The 16,246-nt window shown below is 48.0% G+C and overlaps 1 protein-coding gene across 5 annotated transcripts in view; it reads left to right on the top strand.

The window, feature by feature from the left end:
* Positions 1–16,246, top strand: part of GASK1A (golgi associated kinase 1A) — an 82,051-nt gene that overhangs the window by 52,687 nt on the left and 13,118 nt on the right. For 4 of the 5 annotated variants that reach the window (XM_061196546.1, XM_061196547.1, XM_061196549.1 and 1 more), the window contains one exon: positions 9,763–11,031. In XM_061196546.1, coding sequence (XP_061052529.1) covers positions 9,808–11,031 — 1,224 coding nt within the window. In that variant the 5' untranslated portion in view covers positions 9,763–9,807. Of the gene's footprint in view, positions 1–7,855; positions 7,937–9,762; positions 11,032–16,246 lie in introns of those variants that run through there. The other variant, XM_061196548.1, reaches the window with a different exon arrangement.

Here is a 16,246-nt window from a genome sequence, read left to right as displayed (position 1 = left end):
CAAAGTGATTCAGTTATATATATATGTATATATATGTATCTATATATATATTCTTTTTCAGATTCTTTTCTGTTATAGGTTATTACAAGATATTGAATATAGTTTCTCATTGTTTATCTATTTTAAATGTAGTAGTGTTATCTGTTAATCCCAAACTCCTAATTTATTCCTCCTCCCACCCCTTCCCCCTTTGGTAACCATAAGTTTGTTTTCTATGTCTATGAGTCTATTTCTGTTTTGTAAATAAGTTCATTTGTATCATTTTTTTAGATTCCACGTATATGTGATATCATATGATATTTGTCTTTCTCTGTCTGACTTACTTCACTTAGTATGATCATCTCTAGGTCCATCCATGTTGCTGCAAATGGCATTATTTCATTCTTTTCTATGGCTGAGTAATATTCCACTGTATATAAGTACCACATCTTCTTTATCCATTCCTCTGTCAATGGATATTTAGGTTGCTTCCATGTCTTGGCTGTTGTAAATAGTGTTGCAATGAACATTGGGGTGCATGTATCTTTCCGAGTTACAGTTTTCTCTGGATATATGCCCAGGAGTGGGATGGCAGGATCATATGGTAGCTTTGTTTTTAGTCTTTTAAGGAACCTCCATACTGTTCTACATAGTGGCTGTACCAATTTACATTCCCACCAACAGTGTAAGAGGGTTCCATTTTCACCACACCCTCTCTAGCATCATTTGTTTGTAGACTTTTTGATGATGGCCATTCTGATCGGTGTGAGTTTTGATCTGCATTTCTCTAATACTAATTAGTGATGTTGAGCATCTTTTCATGTGCTTTTTAGCCATCTGTATGTCTTCTTTGGAGAAATGTCTTTTAGATCTTCTGCCCATTTTTTGATTGGATTGTTTGTTTGTTTGTTTGATATTGAGCTGTAAGAGATGTTTGTATATTTTGGAGATTAATCCCTTGTCAGCTGCATCATATGTGAATATTTTCTCTCATTCTGTAGGTGTCTTTTCATTTTATTTATGGTTTCCTTTGCTGTGCAAAAGCGTTTAAGTTTAATTACATCCCATTTGTTTATTTTTGTTTTTATTTCCATTACTCTAGGAGATGGATCCAAAAAGATATTGCTACAATTTGTGTCAAAGAGTGTCCTGGCTATGTTTTCCTCTAGGAGTTTTATAGTATCCAGTCTTACGTTTAGGTCTTTAATCCATTTTGAGTTTATGTTTGTGTGTGGTGTTAGAGAATGTTCTAATTTCATTCTTTTACATGTAACTGTCCAGTTTTCCCAGCACCACTTATTGAAGAGACTGTCTTTTCTCCATTGTATATTCTTGCCTCCTTTGTCATAGATTAATTGACCATAGGTGCATGGGTTTAACTCTAGGCTTTCTATCCTGTTCCATTGATCTATATTTCTGTTTTGGTGCCAGTACCATACTGTTTTGATTACTGTAGCTTTGTAGTATAGCCTGAAGTCAGGAAGCCTGTAAATCTTAATTTCTATAGTTGTAAATTTATCATATTTACAGTACATACTTTGTGGGGTTTTGAGTGTGCTTGGGGCATGGTATATGCTTGGTAAGTGGCTGTTGTTAATAAGATCTGCTATAGTCACTTCTCAAGTCAGATATGTTCAATTTCATGGCTACAGTCTTGAGAGTGCTTGAGCTGAAAGGAACTTGGGCACCATCTTCTTTTGGACGGAGCAGGAGACATAGAACCTGCGTGGTTTTGAGTCAAGCCCTAGATTTAATTTGAGGATAACAGATTATTAGAAACCCGCTTCTGATGTTACCTCTCAAGTACGCCCAGAGTTGAGTGGGTCAAATGGTGGCATTTTCTCACTGATATTCTTCTATTTAATAAAGTACAGCATGAAACACAATAAGTTATTTTCATTTTGAAAGAAGAATAAATGTAGCCTGAAAACATTTTATTTTCCCTCAACTTGTCCCAGTGCAAAAAGGCTGTCACCTACCGTTGATCTCACTCAAGCTTCATTTTACAGATGAACTGACCAATCCCAAAGAGCTAAACCTTTGAGAGCAGGGCCCACCCCTGAGACCCAGTGCAGTCCTCTGGAATCAGGGCTGGAGCAGGGGCTGTGGATAGCAGCCGCTTTCCAGAGTGACCCAGCTATTAGGTCACTGGCTCTGGAACCAGATGGCCTGGGTTCATGTCATGATGCTGTCCTCTGTGAACTTGGGGTCACCTCATTTCTCTATGCCTTGTTTTCCTTACCTGTAAAATGGGTTAGTAATCCTCATATCTACCTCGCAAGACTGGCATACAGATTAAATGAATTAATAGAAGTAAAGTTCTTCAAATAGTCTCGGGCTCATAGTGAACACTGAATAAATGTTAATTATCATTCCTTTGGGTTTCCCCTGCCTAGAGATTGGCTGGACCAGAAATTACAGGGGCAAAAGTTCCTTTCTTGTCTTGAAGTTGCTGATGTGGAAGGAAAATCACAGCTCTCCAATGGACCTGAGCAAGGGGCCTGGCTGGGTGGTGGCTTAGGAGACAGGCAGCCTGGGGTTCTGCCCACAGTAGCACGAACAATTCCGGCCTTGCAGGACCCAGAGATCTGACTGGGAGAGGGGTGCCTTGTGCCTGGAGGGTCCAACCGGCTGTGCCTGTTGCCTTTGCCCCCAGAGTCTTGCGCCAGCCCAGCTCCCCCTGCCTAGGGCCTGATTCTGGGTTCAGCCAAGGGAAGCAGACTTTGAGCAGGTCCAGCCTGCAGTGTTACTCACAGGACCAACATGTGGTTTTAATCCAGCCCTCTGAAAATATGCTTATGTATTCCCTCTCACCCGAGCCATGGTTTTGTTATGAAAATTATTTAACTGGTCTTTAAAAAATGGAACAGAAATTCCAAATTGCAAAATCTCTGCCAGTCTTACCCAGAGTCTGAGTAGTGATGAATCAGTGATCAGCCAGTGGGGGCTGCTAAGTAGAGGGCAGAGGTCGGGGGATGGAACAGAAGGGGCTGTCACACCTTAGTGATGACTCCAGAACTAGAGCCAAACTTGATTCTTATTACACACACACATGCGCACACACACACACACACACACACACACACACCCCATGTGGCTTCCCTCTGCCCCTTCTCCCGCCCAGGAAACTCCCACCAAGAAACACTGTACAAGTGCTTTGTGATTCTGTCTGTTGTGATGGGGAGAGGAACATGCGATCCCTGTATTCTCCCCACCTTCCCTGCCCTGCATGTTATCCCACCTGCCAAGGCAGTTCAGTGGAGGACCAGGTTTTCGTTGTCTTTTTTTGACATCCGGGAGCTGAGAAAAGATGGCTTTGCCTCTGTCCCTGCCAGCTCGTTCCTGTGCAGCAGCCGGTGAAAGTCATATCTGATGAGCCTGGGATGTCAGGGTTTACAGCAGGGCGTTCTGGGAGGTGGTCTGGGGAAGGGAGAGCTGGTGCCCCAAAGTGAGGCCGAGTCCTGACTAATTTTCCCAAAGAAGAAGAGCATTCCTTTTCCTGTGGCCCTTTAGAAATGAGGAAAAGTCTCCTGCTGGTGATTACAGTACTAACTGTAATCGAGTCCTTTTCTCTAAATGTTCGAGTTTCTCAAACTGTGTCTGTGCAGAGGCCACCAGTGTATGTTGGAATTTTTCCAAAAAGTTCTGCTCAAAAGACCGCTCTGGTTTTCATTTGACAGAAGGCGTCCTCCATGCCATCTGCCCATCTCATGGGGGAAACTGGTTCACGGGATGTGTCCGTGACCAGGTTGCACCATCATTGTCGTCAGAGCCTGTCATACATCTGTAGTGACACCACTATGCCCTTATTAGTCAAGGGAAGGGCACTACATTACTAAAACTGCCTTACTGTTTTCTGACAAAGGGCACACATTGAGCCCAAAAGAAATCACCAAAGGATCTGTATTAGTTAGGGTTTGCTGTGATCATGCTGCATAGCAAACAGCCCCACAATCACAATGGTTTACAACAACATACACCCTGATCTTGGTTCCAGGTCTGTGGGTATGCTGGGCCCAGTAGGGGGTGGCTGGGTTAGGTCCAGGCTGGGGACTGGGTTCAGGTCTGCTCCAGGTGCCTTGCCTGGGACATGCTCCTGTCATGGTGGAGGACAAGTTTGCAAGGCGGCAAACACCACACAAGCACATTTAAAGCCTCCAGTAGGACGTGGCCTGTGTTTTGTCCACTTACATTCCATTGGCAAAAGCAAGTCACATGACTGAGGTCAAAGACAGTGGGTGAGGAAGTGTATTCCATCTTCAGTGAAGCCATGGCAGGGTGAGGAGGAAAGAATAGTGAACAAATGATTCCATCAGTGGGGACCTCCCTGGCGGTCCAGTGGTTAAGACTTCTCCTTCCAATGCAAGGGGTGCGGGTTCGAACCCTGGTCAGGGAGCTAAGATCCCACATGCCTCGTGACCAAAACACCAAAACAAAAACCAGAAGCAGTATTGTAACAAATTCAATAGAGACTTTAAAGAAATGGTCCACATGATTCCAAAAGTGACACTGTCTTTCACTTCATGTTTGAGAGCTGCCTGCACCCTGTATGGAGGGAGGCGATGATGGGGAGTTTGGTGGCGGCTCCTGTGTCCAGCCCAGCACAGCCTGCAGCTTCTCAGTGGACCGGGCTCTTTACTACTCTCCTGGGTCCCCTTCCTACAGTTGTCAGGGAAGCCAAAATCTCAGTCTTTTCCTTGTAGGCCTTGTGCATATGTCCTTCTTGGTTCCCACCCTTTCTCTCCTCAACTTCTCATATACTTTTTTTTTTTAATTTTAATTTATTGGGTCTTCATTGCAGTGCGCGGGCTTCTCATTGTGGTGGCTTCTCTTGTTGCGGAGCGTGGGCTCTAAGTGCGCAGGCTTCAGTAGTTGTGGCACGCGGGCTCAGTAGTTGTGGCTCGAACAGGCTCAGTGGTTGTGGCACATGGGCTTAGTTGCTCCGCGGCATGTGGGATCCTCCCAGACCAGGGCTCGAACCCGTGTCCCCTGCATTGGCAGGCAGATTCTTAACCACTGCGCCACCAGGGAAGCCCTCCCATATACTTTTAAGCCAAGTGATTCCTTCCTGTTCCATCCTGGATTATCTTTGGATGGAGCCTCTGCAGGGTAAGACCCTTCTCACTGCCCAGGTGGCCTCCTCCTAATTTATGCTTGTGGTTTTATGATGAAAGAGTTTCTCTTTCTGTCTCTGCCTTGAGCCGTACTCCCAAATGTCCCCATTGCAATATGGCAAAACCCAGGAAGGGGTGGTGGTGGAAATTTTTCCGATCCCAGAAAAATAGAGGGAGTTTGGAAGGTGGGGACAGAAACCCTGATCCCACCATGTAAATGTACCAAACTATGTAGTGGGTCCTTTCTATATTTTGACTCATTTTTTTCTCATGCCAGTCTTTGGAAGGAGGAATTATCTCATTCTCCTCCATTTTATAACTGAGGAAATGGGGTAGAGTGGTTGTGTATCTCACCCATTGTAACTCAACCCAGAAGGGCACAAGCTAATCTAGAACTCAAATGTGTCTTCCCCAAAGTTTTTCTGGCTACTCTCTTTTTTCACCCCGCTTCCTCTGCAGCTGTGAGCGATGTGCCTGCTGGTCCAGTGGGCATCTTCTCTGAGAAGTTAAGGTGGGGAGTCTTGGTGAAAGGGTGGGAGGTGAGATTTGAGGAGGGAGGAGAAACAGAGCAACTGTAGAACCAGACACCATTCTCCTTTCCCTACTGCCACCAGCGTCGCAAGAGACAGTGCGTGTGTTTTGGATGGGAGAATTGGGGGCGGGTTCCACTGGCCAGTGTGTAGCAGTGGGGTCAGTTGGGGTTCCACCAGCAAACTTTCTAGTACATCATGCATCATTCCCTTTACTACTTTCTCTAAAGTGCTCTTTATTATTCAGCTGAATATTTCTCTCCAGAGGATGTTTTTACGGTTCAATCAAAGCAGCTTTTCTTTTCCCAAAAGCTTTGCTTGTGTGGCCCTACAGGGACATCTGCTCATGGCTGTTTTGAACCTTTCTCTCTGCACAACTGCACAATTGCCAACTTTCCCCAGGTTGTCTGAAGCCAAGTGAGGCCTAGAGAAGGATCAAAACAGCCTGTCTTCTTGAAACATTTTTAAAAGATGATTTATTTTTCCCTAGTGGTATCCGGAACTTTGAGAATCCAGATTATGAATCCAACTTGAAAACATAGTTTTCTTTTTATTGTAGAAGGAAAAAACAAAACCAGACAGACTTCTTTGTCCATGGCCATTTCTGCTTTTAGTTTTAATTAAAAATACTGGTATTCTTGCCAGCTGTGTGACTCTGGGCAAATTAGCATTCTGGACCTTTCAGTTTTCTCATCTGTAAAATAGGAAATGGAATAATTCCCATTTCCCTACATTGTTGTGAGGATTAAGGGAGATAATAACTCATGTACAATTGAAAAGTTAACATCAATAATGGGATCTGCAGTTGGTTGAATCTGGGGATGTGGAACCCATGATTATAGAGGACCAACTGTGTTAGCTGGGTTTTTCACAGTGCTTATCTATGCATGTATTACACATATGTGTGTGTGTTAAATAGTAATAAAGATCATATTAAAATATATCTAATAAAGACAAAAATTTAGACTCTCTCTTCAAAAGGATCATCAGCTAAAGGCATCTTAGGGGGAGACAAAGATCATCTGTTTTATAGAAAAGAGGCTCAGTCCCACTGGGCATATCCTGTGGCATCATATAGACTGCCTCTCAGAATTGTCCCTTTGAAGGATGGAGGCTGGGCATTTATTTACCCACTGACTTTTGTCACCTATGTGTTGAGGGTTGTCCCCAAAGGTGTTAATTTCCTCTGTGCCTCCCTGAGAGTGGGCAAGAAAGCAGGGAATGGTTCCGGGGCTTGAGGTGGGGGGATTGTCCACTGTGAGGGCAGCTGGAATCAGTCGGGGGCCCAGGGGAACATAACACAGGGCACAAAAAGCATACTCTATAGAGAGGGGGCCCCTGGAACCCCAAACAGAAATTGGATGAGCCCTTCTGAGGATTTATCTGAAGGAAAAGAAATCTTGAAGAGATATCTGCACTCCCATGTTCACTGCAGCATTATGCACAATAGCCAAGACATGGAAATAACCTACATGTCCTTCGATGGATGAATGGATACAGAAAATGCATACATGTATACAGTGCAATATCACTCAGCCATAAAAAAGAAGGAAATCCTGCCATTTGCAACAACATGGATAAACCTGGAGGACATTATGCTAACTGAAATAATCCAGACAGAGAAAGACAAATACTGTATAGTATCACTTGTATGTAGAATCTAAAAAAAAAAGACTTTCAACTATAAAATGAATAAGATCTGAGGATCTAATGTACAGCATGGTGACTAGCTAGTATTGTATACTTGAAATTTGCAAAGAGAGTATATCTTAAACATTCTCACTACACACAAAAAAGTTCTATGTGAGGTGATGGATGAGTTAACTAACTTGATTGTGGTAATCATTTCACAATCTATACATAAATCATCATGTTTAATAATTTAAATATACACAATTTTATTTGTCAATTATACCTCAGTAAAGCTGGGAAAAAATGAAAAAAAAAAAAAAAAGGGAAGAAAAAGAAAGAATTCTGAGGGCTCCTAGGCAGGGTAAAAAGCCAGTCTCATCTTAGATTTCTCCACAGCATCATTTGATGTTAGAAAACTGTGGAGCAGAACCTACAAGCTATTCCAAGAAAGAAACTGTGAGCAGTATTTTATATCTTGCCAAACTTTCTTTCAGGTATGAATGCTATAGAAAAATAGTTTTGAACATGCAAGAACCCAGAGACTATTATACCCATGAGTACTTCTTGAGAAAATTATGGAGTTTTAACTTCAGTCAACCAGGAAATAATGGAAAACTAGGGCAAAAGGGGACAGGCGTATGCAAAGAATATATTTAACTGAAGAACTAAGACCGAACAAATGTGAGTATTGGAGTAATAGAGTAGAAGGGACATGTTTTATATCCTAACAATGTAGAAATGACACAAATAGAAAACTTTGGAAGGTGAGTGAGGGAAAAGTGGGAGAAAGAATAAACATGCTGTTTGTGAATAATAGCTGGGGACCAAAGAATATCATTTAAAGCTGATAAAATATAGTAGAAATGTAAGCATTTTTAATGGTACAAAGGCAAACATTAGAAAAGATAATACTAGTGATTAAAATTGAATAGCAAAAGAATGGTGGGGAATTGGGGGAAAAGGAAATAATTTTATGATTATTCTTACTAGGGTTTAAGAGCTGCTGTTTAAAGAACTAGACATTTAAGGGCATATAATCATAAAGGTAATCATTAGGATCCAAATCAAAATTTCCTAAATGTTATAAGAAATATATACCACAAAACAAAGTAAACATAACTGAAAACATAGTGAAAGACTTCAAAAATTATAAATACAAAAAATATACCATAAAATACTATGACAGAACAAAGACTAAACGTGTATGGAATCTCAAGTAATGGAAATGGGCTAAATCCACCCAGTGAAAGACGAACAGAGAGCTGGGCCAGGTCAGGTCTGGAACCAGAAGCTTCAGGAAGCTGGGCAGGTGCTCCCTCCTGTTTGGGTTTCTGGTTTGCAGCTGTTTCTTCTCTCTCCCTGCAGACTGGCTCTCAATAGCATATGGCCGCTGCTGTCATCGTTAGCTGGGCAGCCATGTGCCCCTGATCTCAAGTTCACGAGCAGAGCAAGCCAACCTTGCTGACTTGCCACAAGCCTTTGTTCCCGGGGCAAGGTTGGGGCTGAGGAGCTATTTGGCCCAGTGTAGATCAGGGTCCAGGATGGCCCCATCAGCTTTGGTCAGGGGTCAGGGTGCCTGGACTGATGTAGCTGCTGGGGTGTTGTAGGGGATGGAGATGGCGCCTCAGGCTCACAGTTAGGGGGGCTCCAACATACAGTGGCTTAAACAGCTTTTGCCAGTTCTGCTCCCATGGGGTCATGCAAGCTCCCAAGTTCCTTCCTTCTGGTGGCTCCACGGTGCCCAAGCATCAGAATCACCCGGAGAACTTGTTAAAACACAGGTTGCTGCGCCCGTTTCTGATCTAGTGGTTCCGGGGTAGGACCTGCGAATTTGCATTTCCGACAAGTTTCCGGGTGATGCTTATGCTACTGGTGCAGAGATCACATGCTGAAAACTCACTGCCCCAGGGTGTGTCCTTGCCAAGACGTGTGGAGTTGGCACTGCCACACCTGTGTGCCCAGAGAGGGGAAAGCCAGGGCAGCCAACCGCCTTTTGACTGCTTTGGGCCATAGGCAAGGACTTAGTCCCAGGGTCACACTTGGCTGCTAGGGAGGCCGGGCAAGGTCATCTGTAGCTGGGTGGCCGTGTACCCCGGAAAAGGGAAGAGCGTGCTTGTGGGAGACGACTGCAGGTCCGCAGAGTGGGATCACGTGGAGGTGAAACGACAGGGGCTGCACTTAGTGGTGGGGGAAGATGGGGAAAGGCTCTTAGTGTGCTTGGTGACTGGAGTCATAATGGCAGTTTATTCAGAGAGGAGAAGCCTAATCTGCCTGCAGGCATCGGCCAGGGCTGTCCCGGAGACAGAGCAGGCTGAGCTTTGAAGCAGGAGCGCAGTTGGCAGCTCCCGTGCCTCTCCTGAGGACAGCTAGGTGCTACTCCGCCTGGCTCTGCTCTTTTCCCGCTTCGTTCACCCAAGATGTTCCTTCATCCACCGTCCTGTTGTTTTGTGGGTTAGGGCTGATGTTTTCGCAGGTCTTAAGCTTTCTTTTTCTGCCCCGTCCCCCAGGCATCTTGGCTCTGGAGAAAGCTGCGTGGCAAGAGGCGGCAGGTGATGGCATTCTGCCTCTTAATGGCTCTGTCTGTGGTGGCTGTCACCCGCTTCCCTCCACAGGACCCAGCCGCCAGCCCAGACCCTGGTCCCATGGAGCCCCAGCGGGTAACTGGTGCCCCTGCCCCCCAGAGCAGGCAGGCTCTGAGCTCCGGCTGGAGGCAGCGGGCAAGAAACCTGAGGTTCCGGAGAGGCTGGGCCTTGCCTGGGAGCTCCATCCTGGTGTGTGCTGAGGAGCAAGGCCACGGAGGGAACGTGGACAGCAGGCGTCCAAGGAGGGTCAAGAGGGGCATTACTTTGGCACCTCCAGGAGATTTGAGACTCAGTACCCGGCATCTGGTGCTCCTGAGGGAGGATGAGGTCAGGGGTCCAGGAGCCAAAGACCTGGACCTCCCCTGGCACAGTGGTCCCCTCTGGGAGGCACAGAGTGAGACGGGCACCCCAGATGGCCCCCTCGCAGGGCACAACATGGCAGCATTACAGACTTGGAGAGCTACTGCTGGACCGACCCTCTGGCCTCATCCAGCAGAAGGCGGGGATCTGCCGGGAGTGAGGAACAGAGCCTTGACTGGTGGACGACAAGCAGGGGGTCCCGCCCCGGCCACGGGGGCTCATCAGTGGCCTGGCTCTGTTGGGGAGCTGCAAGGATCTGTGTGGTGTGACGCTGAGACCCCCAGGCTGTCGAGTGGCTTGAGGACCAGCGAGCAGGTGCCCCCGTGGCTTACAGAGCAGGATGTGCAGACCCTCCAGCTGCTGGCGCAGGGGCACGTGGTGGGCAAAGCCAGGGTCCCTGGCCACGGGCAGGTGCTGCAGGTTGGCTTCTCCACCAAGGGTGCCCTTCAGGACCTGTCTCCGGGGCTCAGCCACCTCTGCTCCCAGGGGCTCTGTGGCCTGATCAAGAGGCCTGGGGACCTGTCTGAGGTCCTGTCCTTCCACGTGGACCGCGTGCTGGGGCTGCGCCGGAGCCTACCTGCCGTGGCCAGGCGCTTCCACAGCCCCCTGCTGCCCTACCGCTACACGGACGGTGGCGCAAGGCCCGTCATCTGGTGGGCACCCGACGTGCAGCACCTGGGTGATCCAGATGACGACCAGAACTCGCTGGCCTTGGGCTGGCTGCAGTACCAGGCCCTGCTGGCACGTGACTGCAGCCAGCCGGGCCAGGCCCCATGCCTGGGCATCCACCGTGCCGAGTGGGCACGCCTGGCACTCTTCGACTTCCTGCTGCAGGTAAGTGGGTCCAGGTGGGGCGGGGGTGGGGGAGCAGCGGAGGTAGGGGATTTGAGGTGAATTGAGACGCCGGAATTGTCCACCTGAAGATGGACGGTGACTTTCCCCCTAGTCCTTGTCTTTTGATCACCAAGCACCCGTTTTTGTTGTTTTTCTGCCTCTAAGTTCATTCATCCAGTGGTGTGCTGGAACGAGCTCATGTCAGCTCACAAGAATTTCAGGAATTTTATGACCTGGCTGTGAAACACAGGCATTATTAAAATTTAAATTATATAAACTCACAATATAATAAGTTATATTAGAAACAAAGGTAGTAAATACTCCGAACTCATTACTTAATAATTATTTTACATTGTACTATTATCTGAGCTCTTGAGGTTTTTTGCATCTACCTAGTAAATACTACATAATGCTGAGTTACTGCTTATCTCTTGCTAGCTCCACATTCATCCATGTTGGTAGCTTGAAATTGGCCAGCGTAGGAGTATTTACACCAAGGGAATCAGCAAATGCTACAAATCAGGACTCCTCCCTATACCCTGAGAGCTGGTTGTTAAACATTTATCAGCAGCTACTGTTTGTAATGTTTTATCCTTGAATCAAGAAGGATTCAAGATGGTTGCATAATTCGAAAAAGAAAGTTGAGGTGGAGGAGAGACAGAATGGGAGAGGGGAGAGATAAAGGGATGATACTGGTCCAGCTTGGGCCCTGAAGAATGAGAAGGAAGCCACAGGGCCAGCTGAAGTCCCTGCTGGGCCAGGAGTTAACCCTGGAGTTTTCGGGGGTCCTGGAGAAGGGGTTGGCGGTCAGGGCCCAGGGGTTAACAGGGGGACTGCAGGCATTAGCTATTTACTAAGTGACCTGTGAACAGCCAGTGTGGCTGTTCCGGGACCTGTGAGCTGGATGTCAGCCGTGGAGACACGAGTGGGGAAATGTGGCCAGAAAGAAAGACAAAAAACGATTAGAGTGCAAAGCAGGTGGATATGTGTGCTAAATGCACACCAAGCCAGCCCCCATTTCTGTAGGGACCCCTGTTGAGGAAAGAGATCAATACTAGCCCTAAATTTACGTACTGGGGTGAGTGGATGCACCACCGAACGAGTTCAGTGCCATAACCAGGTAGCCAGGGACTGATGCGCCCTCTTTCGTCCATATAAGGTTGGTTCGAAATGTGTTTTAGAAAATTCTCAGACCACATTTAATACTTTGGAGATTTCTCATGAAAATCCCACTTCCTTTGAAACATTGGATGGTTTAGTAACATGGGGCCTTCATTCCCATGTGGCAGGAATCCTTCTGAGCTGAGTAGCTTCTGCCCCCTTTAAAGGCTGCCATACTCTCCTTTTGGCCAAAGACCATACCTCTTAACTGTCTAACACCCACCCCCAAATGCTTGGATGTTACCTGTCTGCCTGTGGATGTTGGTCTCCAGTCACTGGACTAGCTGGGCTCCCATGATACTCGCAGCTGCTCTAGTCCTTGTCTCATGGCTGCCCTTGTGGAGGGAAGAATGTGGGCCCTGGTGGTTGGCATGGGCTTTGGCATCAGACAGACCTGGGTTTGAACTCCCTGCCCACAGGCCACTTGCCACTGTGTGACACTGAGCAGATTAGTTTGCCTCTCTGAGCTTCACTTCTCTCACCTCTAAATGGGACTGGGTGTCCCAGCCTTACGCCCTTGGGCACCTGGTAGCCCTGAATTGCCAGCACCTGCATCTTCGGGCTTCCTGCTCTGCCCAGGGTGTGACAGGCTGAGGGCTGGGAATTAATGCCCTCTGGACAGTGTGACCTGCCATCTAGCCTGGGATGGAGGGGTTTCCCAGACCACAGACTTACAGTCCTGGGCAAACTGGGAGAGCTGGTCATGCTCCCTCCAGGAGCTGCCCTCCTGTGACTGATGGGAGCTGGTGTGTAAAAGCCCCGGCTCCCTGACTGGGGTAGCTCTGTGGTGCGTATTCCATATGTCTCTCAGTTCCCTACCAGGACCGAGCCCTAGTTAACCCACAATGGTCATTGCTGGCCCTCCCTGTCTCCCTTCCCTACTCCTTGCTTGTGTTTTTGAATTAGCTCACAGATAAACTGGTTTTGCTTTGAATTCTTGTCTCAAGGTCTGTCTCTGGGGGAGCCCGGCTTCCATCAGATGATAACACTGACCTTGTGTGGTTTCTGCATGCAAGATCATTCACGTAATGTACTTCATACAGCGCCTGGCGGGTGGCCCAAGCTCAATAATAAACAGGCACTGTCTCCAACACTTTACAGGAATTAATTCATCCAATCCTCATGGCAACCTTACTAGAGAGATACTACATTTCTCCCTATTTTAAAGTTGAACAGTTGAGGCCCAGAGAGGTTAAGTTACTTGCCCAAGGCCATGGCTAGTGGAGCTGAGACACAGCTCTGACGGTCTGACTCCAGAGCTTACCCACTTACTCACAGAGTCCTCTTCATCTAGCCATGAATGAGGGCAGGAAAAGGGGGTGCTTGCAGGGATGCCCTGGGGCTTTGAGCTCGGAGGCCCCTCCTTGCAAAGCCCCAGTCCAGCTGATGTGCACGCAGCAACTTTCTGCCCACACAGAGCCCCTCTGTCCGTTTTTGGAGGCTGTGGTGTGGAGCCTTTCCCCAGCTGCCAAGCCCTGCCATGGGGGTGGAAGGTTCAACAGCCAAAGCACACGCAGGTTGGGTGTGTGTGGTCAGACGCAACTCGGCTGGCCTCGTGCCACCTCTTCCTGGGTTTGCTGAACACCAGGCAAGTCAAACACCCCTGTCTGGAGGATGCCGCCTTCCTAGAAACCACGGGCAAGTTGGAGAGAGGCGGGGCTGTGGGTTTCCCAGCCCAGGAACCTGAGGTCCCTTCTGACCAGAAGCCAGGTACAAACTCCACATGCAGCCCGCTCTGCAGTATGCTTGCTTGTCTGTTTTGTCTCATCCAATCTAAACCCTTGTTATTCTGTGTTTATGTATCACAACATAACATTTGCCCAGACACAAACACTGTACTCAGACACATTCCTCGTACCCCACAAACCATACCCTGTACTTTGCAAATCCCCCATAACACTCTGCATTAGTGATTGCTGAAATAATGCCACGTAACAAACCTCTCCAAAACTCAATGGCTTGAGACACCAGCTCTTGATTTCTTGCTCCAGCGTCTGTGGGTCAGCTGGGCTCAGCTGAGCTTGGCCCCAAGCGGTGGGTTCACGTCTGCTTGTCGTTTCTCATTCTGGAGCCCAGGCTGAAGAGGCAGCACCACCTGGGGCAATCCTTCTAATGGGGAGTGGAAGAAGCCCAAGGGCTCAACCAAACTGCAGAAGCGCATTTAAGGCCTCTGCTGATGTCACTTCTGCTAATATTCCCTTGGCTAAAGTTAAGTTAATGGCCAAGCCCAATGTCAGGGAAGGGAAGTACACTCTGTTCAGAGTAAAAGGGGGACAGGAGCAAATACTTGTTAGACAATAGTCAAGTCAGTCACACACACCCCCAAAACACACACTGTACATGAACACACACTGTACATGAACTTACACATGAACATAGCCACATACATGCTATAGCCACATATGTGCACACCATTCACATCAACCCACATACTCTCCATATGGTGCCCAGACACTGCTGTGGGCAACTGGGGCTCCATCCCGCTGAGACCTTTGGGGGAGTATGTAGGAAACGCCTCAAGTCGTCCCACCCAAGGGCCAAAGAAGCTGGGCTGTTCACCCACTAACTCCCAGCCATCACTGGTTGAGACTGCTCCTGAGGGCATTGACTTCCTGGAACCTCTAGACTGGTCCATGCTCCTGCAGCCAGAAAGGGGCAAAGGCAGAGAGCTGCAGGCACTTGCGGTAGAAAGCCATCAGTATGCGCAGGAGTGGTGAGTGCCAAGGAGCGGGGGTGGGTACCGATAGCATCTACTGCTCCCAGTGAATGATACGTCAAAACCAAGTTTCAGCAGGCTGGCATGACCAGGATGGTGTTCTTGATTAATAAACTGGTTTCTCTAAGAAAGATAAAGGACTGATAGAGAGTGGGTGCCCTCCCACCCCACCCTGGGCTGTGTCATCAGGAGAAGTAAGACCAAGAGAGAGGGTCAGTGAGAAACTGGTTGTACTCGCTGGACACAATGGGTGGGAGAGTGTGTATGTGTGTTGCTGGGGGGAAGGGGCTCAAAGAGCTCTACTCGCCTTCCTGCCAGGGCTACTTGCTGCCAGAGTTGCATTCACTCTGGTGAGAGACACAAAGTCCTCCTCCTCTTGGGACGGTGAAGGTGGCACAGCCAACCGCGTTTGGGAGGAGCTATGACCATCACATCCGCCGTAAGCCAAATCCAACCCAAGGGCTGTCGTGCCTGGACCCAAGAGGGCCTTCTACCCAGAGGCCAGAGGGAGAGAAGGAAGTGCTGGGGGGTTGGGCACATTTGCATTTTTCCCTTTCAGACAGGCTTCTTTTCTCACGCCCTGCTTCCTCTTAGAGGGCACGTGCTTGGCTCGACTGGGTGAGAAGCTGTGGAGAACTCGGACAGCCTGTGAGAGAGTCATGTTCGCCCACGGAAGTCATTCTGCAGCTTCTGCTTATGAAGGGCCTTCATGTTCTGGAAAGTCCAGACCCCAGAAAGCCTCGGCTCCCACCAACCTGGTCCAGGCCGCCATCTTTTCTTACCTGGACTTGTCTCCCTGCCTCCGCTTATGTCCCCCTCCAATCCAGTCTCCTTACAGAAGCCAGAGTGATGTCTTGATTTCATTTCCCCCAGGCAGACCCTGAGACCAGGATTCCACTGTGGCGGTTCATCTGCAAGGGGACCCCAGGAAACACCTGTAGGGAAGAGGAAAGTGAGATGGAGGGAAGGCAGCCAACAAAGGGCATGTCAACAAGCAGGTCACCACTGTGGGTGACTGGGGCTTAGTTCCACAGGAAAAGTCTGAGAAATGGTATAAAATACACGTTCAGAGTTAACCCACAAAGAGGTGAGGGATGCGAGGTATTTATAGCCAAATCTCCCCTTGGTCTTTGGTTGAGGGCTGTTCCTAGAGGTGTTAATTCCCTGGCATTTGGAGAAAGCCCCTGGGCAAAGCTTACAGCAGCTGGAAGTTGGAGGGAGACCTCTGAAGTTCACAGACAACTGGTCAGGTAGAGAACATACCTCTTTTACGATTGTAAATCAGATTGTGTTACTTCCTTGTTACAATAAGGCAAAGCATCTCAACGCCCTCGGTAT

Source organism: Eubalaena glacialis, chromosome 7 (assembly GCF_028564815.1).
Source record: "Eubalaena glacialis isolate mEubGla1 chromosome 7, mEubGla1.1.hap2.+ XY, whole genome shotgun sequence".
In the NCBI taxonomy this organism is placed as follows: Eukaryota; Metazoa; Chordata; class Mammalia; order Artiodactyla; family Balaenidae; genus Eubalaena; species Eubalaena glacialis.
The sequence above is the reverse complement of the archived record's forward strand: the minus strand, read 5'-3'. Positions and strand labels throughout refer to the sequence as shown.